Below are 12114 nucleotides of genomic sequence, written 5' to 3'. Positions count from 1 at the left end.
GAAGTATATTTTTTAACTTATGTAATGTTTATTGATTAGAATGATGCAATCTGGTTTTCTGTGTTTGGATTCCTGATCTCTAGAGCTAACCTTTGCTCGTGCAGATTAGACAGCAGGCAGGGAAGAAAGCCTTTGAAATTGAGAACAAAGACCAGCATGCAATTTACATTGGTCTGCTGGTGCTGTGCATAATAAGTTGCTAAAAATTTCAGCAGGATAGGATTTTAGATATAATTTATTTATAAATGGTAAGGATGTTTCCAGCCCCTGCTGAACTCTCCCATAGGATTTTCATCAGGAAACAAAATTCTTATGCACTCTCCCTTTCCCAGAACTTCAGCTGCCACCATTGATAGGATGACCTCCTGTATCTATTAACCTGGTCCTACCCCCTCCCCTGAGGTCCAGATCCATACATCCCACTGCCTCCTGGGTATGTCAACTTGGCTGTCCCTGCAGCAGCTCAAATTTAGCTGAAACTCTCTTGGCTCCCAGAATATGCTGGGCTGTCTGTGTATGCCGTGCCTTTACACTTGTTTTTTCTCTGCCCCCCACCTCTTTTCATTTAGCCAATTTCTACTTCTCTCTTATGACTCAGCTGAGGAACAGCCTTCTTCAAGAAGTTTCTCTTGACCCCACCTAGCCCAGACTCGGTTCCTTTACAGTATCAACCTGTGGCATCAGTACTAACACATAATATTTGGTGAATGAAAGAGAGTTCTTTCTCAGCATTTCTGACTCTTGGTCACACATGAAGGTAAAGAAACAAACGTTTACTTCAGTGTTGTGTGTTTTCAGGATCCCTATCAACTGGGCGATGTTTGATTCTTCAAACTCAGCATCAGTTGAAGGGTATTAGGAAAGTGTTCAAATTCTGCATTCCTGAAAGAAGCCCGGAGTGTGGCTCACCTGACTTGAGTCAAGTTCTGGAAAGTTCTCCTCAGTTCCACATGCATGTGTTGGGCACTGATATAGCCCAGGCTGGACACTAGGTGTGGTTTTAGACACTGGGAAAACAGTCCCCTTCCCTGGACTTAAGGCACACGGTCCAGTAGATGTCACTAAATATCCTTTTGGAACTTGGGATTTGGATTCTGACAAACCAGGTTCTGATCTAGTCTCTGTCACCTATAAGCAGTGACCTTGGGCAAGTCACTTAATCTCTCCAAACTTTCTTTTCCTTTTTGGTTAAATAGAAACAAGAGCGCCTACATCTCAGATCTATTTTGAGGATTACAATATGAGTTAATTCATTAATAGCACATAACCCACACATATTTTTCAATTGCACATTAAATAATAAAAAGGAATTACTTCCTAGAGGAATTGCTAGGGCTTCTATTGGCCAAGGGCCAATTGTGGATCCTCAAAATAACTGAATAGATACAGCAGATCTAATTGGTTGGCTGGAGGCAGTCCAGGAAGCTGTAGCAACAGGAAGATATCAGGGAGTAGGGGCTGGGAAGCAGGCAGTGAGATATATGTCTGCCCATGGTGGTTTGGGGGTGGGGGGTGGGGCGGGGAGCCCTTATGATGTCTACAGATTCCCAAGACAATATTTGAAATGAACAAAGGCAAAAGATGGACAATGAAGGCTTCATCTCTTTTCTTTACCACCTTTCCATCAACACCCCCAGCTCCAGCCATGCCTGTGGACACCATGGCAAAACCTCTGAACACAGGGGTTTAGAACATGGCCTTTCTAGGTCCTTCCTGACTCTGACACTCTGGGGTTCTCAGAAGCTTCCATAAATTCTGGCTGAAGAAGCCACAGCAAACTTGGCAGATAGTCTCTTACCTTCAACTCGGCCATTTTCCCTCTGCTGCAGGTGTGATGACTTCAGGAAACACAGGCCCAGAGAGGGTATGAAGCTAAAATGCTTCTGTTTCTCCTCCAATCCACCCTCTGAATGTTATTCTCACCACTTCACCGTGCTCACTGGTTAGCAGGCGGCTCAAACTAGCCACAAAAATTGCCTAACTGATCAACTAGGGAGAAAGTCCAGCATGCTTGTTTTCAAACTGCTTACACAATTGTCTTTGGTTTTCACTAAATCTAGGCTGTTTCTGGAAGAGTTTGCAGAGCCTATCTCCTCTCCAGCCGAGGTAAAGATTAGCCAATTATGTGTCCCAGTGAAAAGAAGGAGGCTTATTACTGAAGACAGAGAATGGAAAGCTCTCTGGGAAAGGAACCGTGGTAGTTAAGGCATGCTGTGTGCGGCAGAGGCTTCTCTCAGTCCTGACTCAGGCCTGGAAGCAACAGGGCAGGGTATTCATTCTCTGCTGGGCAGTGACAAAATGAATTGTGCTCTGGCACAGGTGTTTACACACAGCTGCGTGAAACAGGGACTGAGTCTGGACAGCTGTCCAGAGATGCCTCCAAGGGATGAGCTGCGTGAACTGTCCAGAGTCTGAAGTGCTTCACTTAAAGCAAACGGAGATGTTTGCTATTGTTCCTTTCATTTCTTAAATATATTTAGTGGTTTTTAAAAATAAATTCTTTAAAAATCTTGTTTTCTAATACCTTTATCCTTCTAAAAGCGGACCAAGAAATTACTTTCCAGCCACCTTTTCCATGACTCCCTTGCCCTTCATCTTGGCTTTTCTCCTTAGCCATGGTTAGATATCCACTTTGTGGCTAATTGTACTCAGGAAGAAAGAAACTATATATCGAGTGCCTGTTCATGCCTGGTTTTTCCATAGAAATTATCTCATTTAATTTCACAAGAACAGTCTTGTAAACTAGGCTTTATCATCACAAACTTAAGTGCAACAGACCAGGCAGGAAATGTAGGCTAGGTGGTATTTCAAGATAAGACTTCTAAATGAAGCTCCAATTTTTAAACACTGGAAACTAGAACAAACACGCGAATGAATGAATGAATGAATGACTAGATAAAACCATTGTGGTAGATTGCAAAAATGTCCATAATTTTCTCCCATCCTTGTATGCATGCTCTTTTGTAATGTTGGACTTTGCTGCTCTTCACATAAAGAGATGTAGTCTTTTTCTTACCTCCTTGAATCTTACTTTGGTTAATAGCAAGCACAACACAAGCAGGGGCGTGAATAGTGCTTGTGCCTTAGGATTTGTCCATTTCTTACTACTTGAAATTACCATGCAGAGAAGCTGGGCCAATCTTGAGAATGAGAAACCACATGAAGAGAGAAGTTAGTCCAGCACCAACTGCCGGACATGTTGAGTGATGCAGTCTGGCTGTCATATAACTGGAGACACATGAATGATCCCAGGTGAAAATGGCAGAAGAACCCCCAGCAAGACCTAGTCCAAATTGCTGACTCACAGAATTGTGGGCAAATGGAATGGTGTATTTTATGGTATTTAATGGGGTGGTTTGGTGAGATAACTGATACACTGATATAAAAAACATACACGCAGATTTGAAAAGGTCATGGGCCATCAGCTTAGACCCTCTGCTCTATATTAAATGGGTCTAAGTTACTGCCAGAGGTCCCCAGGCTCCAACATACTGCAGAAGCAGCAGATGATTTGCCTGTGTATGAGGTGTTAGCACAGAGAGGGCCAGAAAAAAAATGACAGGTTGGTAGCAAACCAACCTGTGTGGATTGATGCCTGAGTTCCAGACAGTTATAGGACATCTCAGCATATGTCAGCATAGACAGATGACACTGTGGTATTACGTAAGCTTGCTTCCCTGGAATTTATATACAAACCCTGGAGGAAGTGGTATGTGTTGGGGGAGGCCTTGGTTTTACTGAGGCTAAGTTTTTGTTACTCCTGCAGTATGCAGACTCAAAATCAAAAATGAATTCCAGAAAAAATATTTCTTACATCTGTGTTTATGAGTACTTTGAGTCTTCAATCTATCTATCCTGGAAGTGAGTCTTTGGTGGTTAGAGGGAAAAAAATGAATGGGAGTCAATAAAAGACAAGGGAAAAGCTTTACTGCTTTATTTTTCCATAGGCTTCCTATGTGCTTTCCATTGAATCAGCTTTGAAGGCAAATTCAAGAAGCGTTTAAACTCTTTCCTAGGGTGTAGGAGATTTCTGAAAGAGTAAGAAAGTGGTCACAGATCCTTGACTGGATGAAAATTACTTTCAGGAGCTTGAAAATATTTGAAATTGAATAACCTATCACCAAACTTTATGGATTTCTCCTGACTTAACTGTATTTCTTTTTTGTTTTTATAAACATGATTCCATAAAACAAGTATTTGCTTTGTGTAACTATGTGCCAGGCACTGTGCTTTATACACACAAGGGATAGGAGAATAAATAAAACTCAGCAACAGCTCTGATTTGAGGTCTGATGGTTTTCCACTTTAATTAATGTAATCACACACTCATTTCTTTATCTTACAATTATTGAGGACCTGCTATGTGCCAGACTGTGTGAGATGTAGGGGATACAAAGATGACTAACTCAGTCCTGTTCTCTACTAGTGCAGCATACTGCAGAAGGCTATTACAACAGAGAACTGTATCTGCTGTGACAGAGATGAGCCCAGGGTGCTACAGGAGGGATTGAAGGGCACCTAGTCCTGAGCAGGAGGGCAGGGAAGGCTTCTCAAAGAAGGCGATAACTGAGCCAAGCTTCACAGGATGAGCTGGATAGGGCATTGAGCAGAGGAAAGAGTGTGTGCAAACACAGAAAAGTGGAAGGGCAGTGCATTCAAAGAGCTGTGTTTAGGGCAGAGTGGAGGGGTCTAGTGAGGGAAGACCGGGAAGGGAAAGTTTGGCAGACATCTGAAGCAGGGATTGAGGGAGGCCATCTGGGCAGGTGTCAAAAAGACACCCAATGGAGGGAGAAGTTTGTGTAGGGACAAGGCAAACACACACTGGATCAGAACAGAGTCACGCTGTCAAAGTTGTGAGCAACAAGAACAAAGATGCTAAAAACCAGCAGAGGAGGATAGATTCGGTGAAACAATATAGGGAATGCGTGAGGGGGAGAATTTGAAAAGGACGAGGAAGTGGAGACAGCAGGTATCTGCTTCTCCCAGATTCTAGTAGAAATTAGGTTTACCCTCTGCAGAAGCTTCAGAAGAAAAGTCAGAGGAGTTCCAGATTCACACCACCAGATTGTGGAGTAGGACCAAAACCACGTGTAGGTAAGTGATGAAACCTCCAGCCTCCTTCTTCCACTGCACTTCCTGAGAATGCTATCAGGAAACGTTTCACTCTCCAGATAGGAAACTGGAAAGATTCTTCTCTAGGACAGTAATCCATACATACTGGATATTTTGATAAATATTAAATATAAAAGGTAAAGTCCTTCCAGAAATGCTTCTTTTAATAAGTGGATGCCTCCCCCATTAGTTCGTATATCCACGAATTAGTAATTCTCATTTATAGTTCTTATTTCCAGAATAAGACATGATTCAACATCATTTAATCTTACTTTTTGGTTTTAAGACATGTTAAGAAAATTCATTCACATAGATAAGTAGATATGAATGGAAGGAATTTTATTACCTCACTTCTCCTTCTGAATCAAATATCAAAAATCACATAGCAATCTATCATAAACATCATTTTTAGTCACCTATCAACAACTCAGGTTCTCCTTTAATTTTTTTGCAAGCAAATAATTGGGAATCTGATTGGAAAAGGCTTGGTTACCCAGCTATTGGAATCAATGACTTTAATTAAATGTTACCTTTTCACTTAGATGTGCCTTTTCTAACTCATTTTACTTAGAAAGGGTTGAGAAAATAAATGTTAATTTTATATTCCTTTGCCTGTATAATTATTTTTCACAAAAATGTTATTTTGATATTTTGATAGACCAAGCAAGAAGACTTGCCATGAAGAAATGTGCCATAGCCTTGGTTATTTCTTACCAAAACTCTCTTTGCTGTGTTCTCAGGAACTCAGGAACCGCTTCCTTGAGAGGTCTGCATTTTTTTTTTTTAAATAATTGTGTGAGTGGAACAAAGTCCTTAAATAAAACTAATATTTAGAATTGTCCTTTTATTGGCATCCTAAGACATTTACACCCTGGGCCAATATACCACATTCCTACATAAGCAAGATATTCCTTTTCCACTGTGGGAAAAGGACAATTGAGAAAGAAAGCACAGGTGGGAAGTAAGAACTAGCACTGAGCTGCATTCACAAGAAGAACAATTTTAACATACATAATGGAGATGGATGACCTGGAAAATGATTCCCCTAAAACTATCTGTGTCCATGCACCTCTTGGAGGGGACATGTGTACCCATCCCAGTTGGAAGACCACAGATCCACACCGAGAAAGTGGCAAACATTTCATCCTGGGAGCTGGGGTAGTGTTACAGGGTAATGTGAAGGAGTGTGACAGGTCTGGAGAGCAATCACCCCAGGATGGAGTTAGAGAAGTTACAGTTAGAGGGTCTCCAAAAAAAAAAAGATGGAATTGATAAATGTACTTGCTGGTACTGAGCAAGATTTTATGTCTTTGTGGGAATGCAGGGGTTTCATCCTTCACCAATACTTACTGATGACCTTGGTAAGGCTTAGTGATTAGCCAGCTGAGAAAACAAATGTGGTACAAGTGAGGGACCGTGTATGAGATGGCAAGGCATCTTATTAGAAATAAATACACCTGGAATGCAGAACACGGTGGTAGTAAAAATGACAGTAGTACATTAAAAACAACATCTCCTGTTTTGCCAATAGAGAATGGGACAATCATGTCATGATTGCTATGGTATGTATCACCTTGAGAGGGAAGAGTGGCTCAGCTCATGAAGGCGAAATCATTTAAGGAAGCCCAAGATGAACTTTGATGAACTATATAATGGTGCCATTAAGTACATTCCGCATATTCTCTATGATAGGAGTTTATTATCTTTCTCAGAGTGTGGATCCCAGGCCACTCACTGCAGAATCACCTGGTTTGTCTGTTAAAAATACAAAATCCTGGCTCTATCCTATATACATAGAATTGGGCAAGGAGAGGGGGGCTGATAAAATCCCAGAATCTGCATTTTTAAGTACTTCAGAGGATTTTTATGCACATTTGAGTCCGAAAGCCACTGCTTTAAGTCCTTAAATGGAGGTACTAATAGTAACTGGAAGTCGGACCCCCTTCCTACTCTATGGAGCAGCCCTGGTAGGCTTCAGCTCCAATTTTGCATCAGGCAAACATACTGTGGAATATTTGAGGCTCACGGTTCTCCTAGGGCTAGATTGCCTGGAACCTTTCCTCTCCTACCATAGTGATTTCACTCAGTCTGGGGACTACAGAGGAATGGATTTTTTATTTCCTTCTCCTCCTTCCCCGCAAACAGTATCCTCCTCTGAATTTTAACAGATATTAAATCAATGCAGACATCCTGTTAGACCTTCAAACTTCTTAAAATAGATGCTACCTGTGCTTTAAAAATTTCAATTGAACAACATTTATTAAAAACCCACACAAGGTCCTCCCTAGGTTGGGTGCTATGGCATATACTATTGAAATGGACACTCGAAAGCTCTGGTCATAGCAGCAGTGAGGAGCTCTTCAACTCCGTCTGATGGCCCAGCACATCAGTTCCACACAGTCCATTTTCAGAATGGACAGAAAAATAGCAGTGTCAAGGCACTGTCACGGATTATGTTATGGATGCCTCAAGTTTAGGGACTTCTGAGAACCTAAGATAAAGTGATACGGATCAACCCCTTTGGGAGCAGCAATTCTTTTCAGAACACAGAAGTGGAGAGGTCAACCCAAATCTTGGGCTGGATTTCAACGAAGGGCCCTGCCACCTGAGCGACAGATGAATGACTGTATGCCTTCACGTCTGGTTGCCTCCATGATAAATAACAACATTGGTCAGACATCTAAATCACAACAGGAAAAAAAACCCCAAAAGAACCTCTATTGCTAATTACCTGTTCCATCAAGAAAATTAAAGATTTAATTAATACTCTTTAGGAAGTATTTTGGTATTTACATCTGTTGATTATCCAAAAGCAATTTTGATGAGCAGATCTCAGGAAATCCCAGCAAAAATTATTCTTCAAAACATTCATTTTCAAGAACTTTGGCTAATAACATTCATCTTGGCAAACAGCCTTGTTTTGCTGCTACTAATACTTTGCAACAAATTTACCTTAGATTATTAAAAATTATTTTTTCTCAGAAAACTATAATTCAGTCAAGCCTCACAAGCAAGAAGAAATGGAGTTGAGGGGTACTGCTAAGTTTTCAAGGCTGACCCTGAAAGGCATCAGTGATGGGTTATTTTTATTTTTTAGCAAGGGAGAAAATAAAGAAATTGAGAGAGGTTTTTTAATTAAGGGAAAGAAAGAGGAAGAAAGGGGAGAGAAGGGAAGGGTTATATGTATTTTCGCTTCTGTGTCGTTGTATTATTCTTTTATTTTTTCAGAATGTATGTATAATTTTTTTTTAATTTATTGTTTACAAAGAGCTTTAGTTGGGTCTTTGTGCATGCATTTGTGCAGCCTCTGTCACAACTCGCTTGTGCCATACTCCACGTACAGATCCTGATTTGCATAGCTCTACTTTGTGTCAAAAAAGAAATCAGGCCTCGGCTTTATGGCTCAGGATATGAAGACAGACTGGAGAATATGCTAGCTGATCAAAAGTGCTTTAAAAATCCTTCCCCAAATTTCTACAACTGCCTTTCTAAAAGCACTGGCTAACCTTCTTATTTTAAGATCTTCTGGTAGCATACCTTGATTTCCAAAGTACTTCTGAAATTTAATTAAAATGGAATAGAAAGTGAACTTAGTGTTTTTTGCCTAGTTTTAAAATGAGGAGCTGAAAGTGTATACTTACTATTTTTTTCTAATATGGAGCAAAATCGGGACTGCAAAGACCTGCCTCGGAGCCAGAGAGCGGTTATGGGTAAAAAGGTGGTGCTGAATAAGGCAGCAAATTGCAGTTTTTGGAAACCAGGTCTATATATTAAAGAAGAACCGGGCCAGAGAGAATTAAACAAGCAAAAAAGATGGGTAAAAAAAGGAACGATGAACAATTATGCATACGCACACATACACCACCACCCTCACAAAATGTTGGATTATGAAATCTAAGAATCCTAGTCCATAATTCATGTAAATGTGTTGCTGTAGAACTTATTTTTACTTCTCTCCATAAATACATTGTTGACACAGAAAATAACAGTCTTAGTTTACCGACTACAGTTAAGAGACATTTCAGGAGTTGACTTTTCCTTTAAAAAAATAAAAACAGTAGAGGCTGTAAATCTCTCTTACTGCCCTTGAACAGGTCTTAGATTTCACCCTGCCTATTTCCAAATAGAAAACAATAAGACAGTGCAGACATCTGTAACCCAGAGTGAAGGATTTAGTGAGCTGTCAATTTCTCGGAGAATTCTCCTTTGCTGGTACTGGTGTTCTCTATGTATTATTAATCTATTTATATTTAACTCCAGCTATTAGTCTGCCTCTTCTAGCCACTGAACCATTTGCAAAGGAGAGGAGAGGGAGACAAAGGCTGCTATTATTAGGCATCCTTGTGTGTGATGAGAGTGGAAACAATTAAATAACACCATTTTGCTTCTTTGAAAATGACAGAGATTGTTTGGGGTGGACAACCCAGGGCTGGTTAACATAACCTTTCCCCTCAAGAAGGTAAAACAACAGAGATACATTTTTGAAGTACTTAATTAAGCCTTCAGCAAGGAGTGTGGGAAAGTTACAGACCTATAAAAAACCTTCCAATTCTGGGAAGAGTAAATTTTTTCTGTAGCACTCTGTCACTGCTCATTTACTGCATCATTTTGACAACATCTCATATTTCCACAAGGCTTTTACATAATCTATAAACAGGGACAGAAAGGTGAGGAACAGAATGGGGACAAAGTTTGGACCTCCCACGCTGTCACTTCCTTTCAGCCTTCCATTAAAGGGTGAGGCTGAAGGGTGGCATTTTAGGATGATTCTGTTAAAAGGCTGAAATAATAATCAACACAGCAAGAAGAAAGCTGTGCAGAACTGCCACCGCTTGCTCACTCTTCCAGGATGGGTGTAATTCAGTCATAATGAAGGCTCTTTAACGTTCCTCCCCCAAACCTTTTTCGATCAGGAAAGCCTGGAATCTGTTGGCAAGAAAGATAATCACGTTAAGTCTCAAGCAAGCAGAGTTCAAGTGCTAATAGCCTTATAAATTTTTCCCTTTATTTTCTGTTTCTTTATGTCACCCTGTTGTCCCTTACAGAATCATCTCTCTGAGGTTTTACTCAAATAATAAAATAAATGTTCCCAAAATGGAAAACATTTGCCAACAAATTGGTGATAGTGTCATCTAAATCAGGGAAGATGAAGGTGAATCTCATAACATCCGCCTACTGGACTTTTACATGAATTGTCTACATTGTGATAGGTCTGGGATATGTACCCTCTGGAGTCTTAAGCAAATGATTTTCTCCTATGATTTTATAATATAACCTTATCCCTGCATTCTTTTTGTTTCTTAGAACCTTATTTTCCCTTAATCTGATATTTTTGCTTTTGTATTTAGCAGGACAGAAGAAAATGCTTTTGCCTACAAAAGATCCCCGCCCCCCGCCTCACCCTTTTTTAAGCCACTTCTGAAAATAAATTTGGAAATCACCTCTCTTCAAATTTAAGAGCCCACTTTGTCAAGAATAGATACAGACCTGATTACCTTCCCTTAGAAAGTATCTCTTCTCTATGACCTGTGAGAAACAAATAAAGATTTTAAGGGCTTAGCAAAAGTGGTTCACTGTGGTTACCACTAATGGGACGAAAAGGCATATACCCAAATGAAGAGTTTTTTCAATAGTTATGGACATCTAGTACAATAAGTTAAATCTCATGCTAGTAAGATCAGGATTGTGGGCATATTTCCATAAAAGCTTGCCTTATTCCCAAAGGCATTAATAATAGATTAAAAATTAAATGAATACACAAAAATGGCTAAATCATTAAGAGAATGGGATAATAACCCATGCAGTTCCCAGTGTAGGGAAGCAAATCTGGCTCAAAGTTTCCTAGCAGTTAGCTCAAAGATACAAAACAGAACCCATAAGATAAAAGCAGAACACTTTTACTACTACAATAGTACAGGTATTCCTTATAGCCAAGTCTGTGTAATGTAGTGAACTTGACTATAATCAGCCAAGTCTGTGTAATGTAGTGAACTGCCACATCCCTTGAGTAAACGCAGTGATAAATTTGGTAGGTCTTCAATGGAGACAGATGACACAACATCAAAGGCATTCAATTAGCTTCTTTCTATGGACTTAATCTGCATCCTTAATTCAGTAGTTTCAGAACTGTATTTGGTCAGCAGGAGAAATGCGGTAATGCAGTGGATGTATCTGTACAAATCCATCACTACTATTGAAAAAAAAAAACTCTCAAAAATACATGCCCTAATATAATTTAAGAGTACCATGTTTTCAGATGATAGAAAATAATTTTAAAAAATAATGAATTCTGTTCTAACACTTGAGAAACTGCACTGTTTGTGAAGGCGGTATGATTTTCTTTACACAGAGCTGTTGTGATTAAGAAAAGCCAATTGGATAAGAATACAGATTAGATGCAGATTAACTCTCTAAAACACTGGAATGCAGAATTATGAAGCTAAGAATTCCCCTGAATAAGAGCATGGCGTCTCCTTCCAGGGCTGTGCCACCTTGATCTCACTGGCTTGACAACCAAATCATCTGGATTCTTTCTACCTTTGAGAGTATGGGTTACTTTTAGCCACAAGAGACCCAGTGTAAGGTTGCATTCACTGGCCACAGAGGTAGAAAACCTGGCTTATGATTAGCACATATATCAAAATACTGGATCCCACAAAAACCAAGAAGAGGCAGACTCCTCCACAGCAGGTCAGGAAAACCCTATCATTCTAGAGTGGGGAAGAATTACTACTAAAGGGAGTCAGGAGAAGGGCTAGATTCCCTCTTGGAAGATAAATCTTTATACTAAATTCTGGAAGATATGGTAGAAAACTGGGCAAAATTTAGTTGCCAGGTCCCGTGTTTTGAGGCAACCATGTTAGTCTGGAGGTCTGGCCAACTTCATGATCCATATACCTTTCACTGTGGTAATGAAGAATGATGCTACTTTTTGCTTTTGCTCCTAATTCCCTACTCTCAACTTGCAGTGTCTTTCTCTTACCAAATATTGTTCTCTTCTTA

General features: G+C 40.0%; 1 protein-coding gene across 1 annotated transcript in view; it reads right to left on the bottom strand.

Moving 5' to 3' along the window:
- Window positions 1-5430: 5430 nt before the first annotated feature.
- Window positions 5431-12114, bottom strand: part of RABL3 (RAB, member of RAS oncogene family like 3) — a 38598-nt gene continuing 31914 nt past the window's right edge. Inside the window, exons 7-8 of the mRNA XM_047875652.1 lie at window positions 10600-10638; window positions 5431-10038 (exon numbers count right to left, since the gene is read on the bottom strand). Coding sequence (XP_047731608.1) covers window positions 9973-10038; window positions 10600-10638 — 105 coding nt within the window. The 3' untranslated portion in view covers window positions 5431-9972. The remainder of the gene's footprint in view (window positions 10039-10599; window positions 10639-12114) is intronic.

The sequence above is a fragment of the Prionailurus viverrinus genome, chromosome C2 (assembly GCF_022837055.1).
Source record: "Prionailurus viverrinus isolate Anna chromosome C2, UM_Priviv_1.0, whole genome shotgun sequence".
NCBI classification, from domain to species: Eukaryota; Metazoa; Chordata; class Mammalia; order Carnivora; family Felidae; genus Prionailurus; species Prionailurus viverrinus.
The sequence above is the reverse complement of the archived record's forward strand: the minus strand, read 5'-3'. Positions and strand labels throughout refer to the sequence as shown.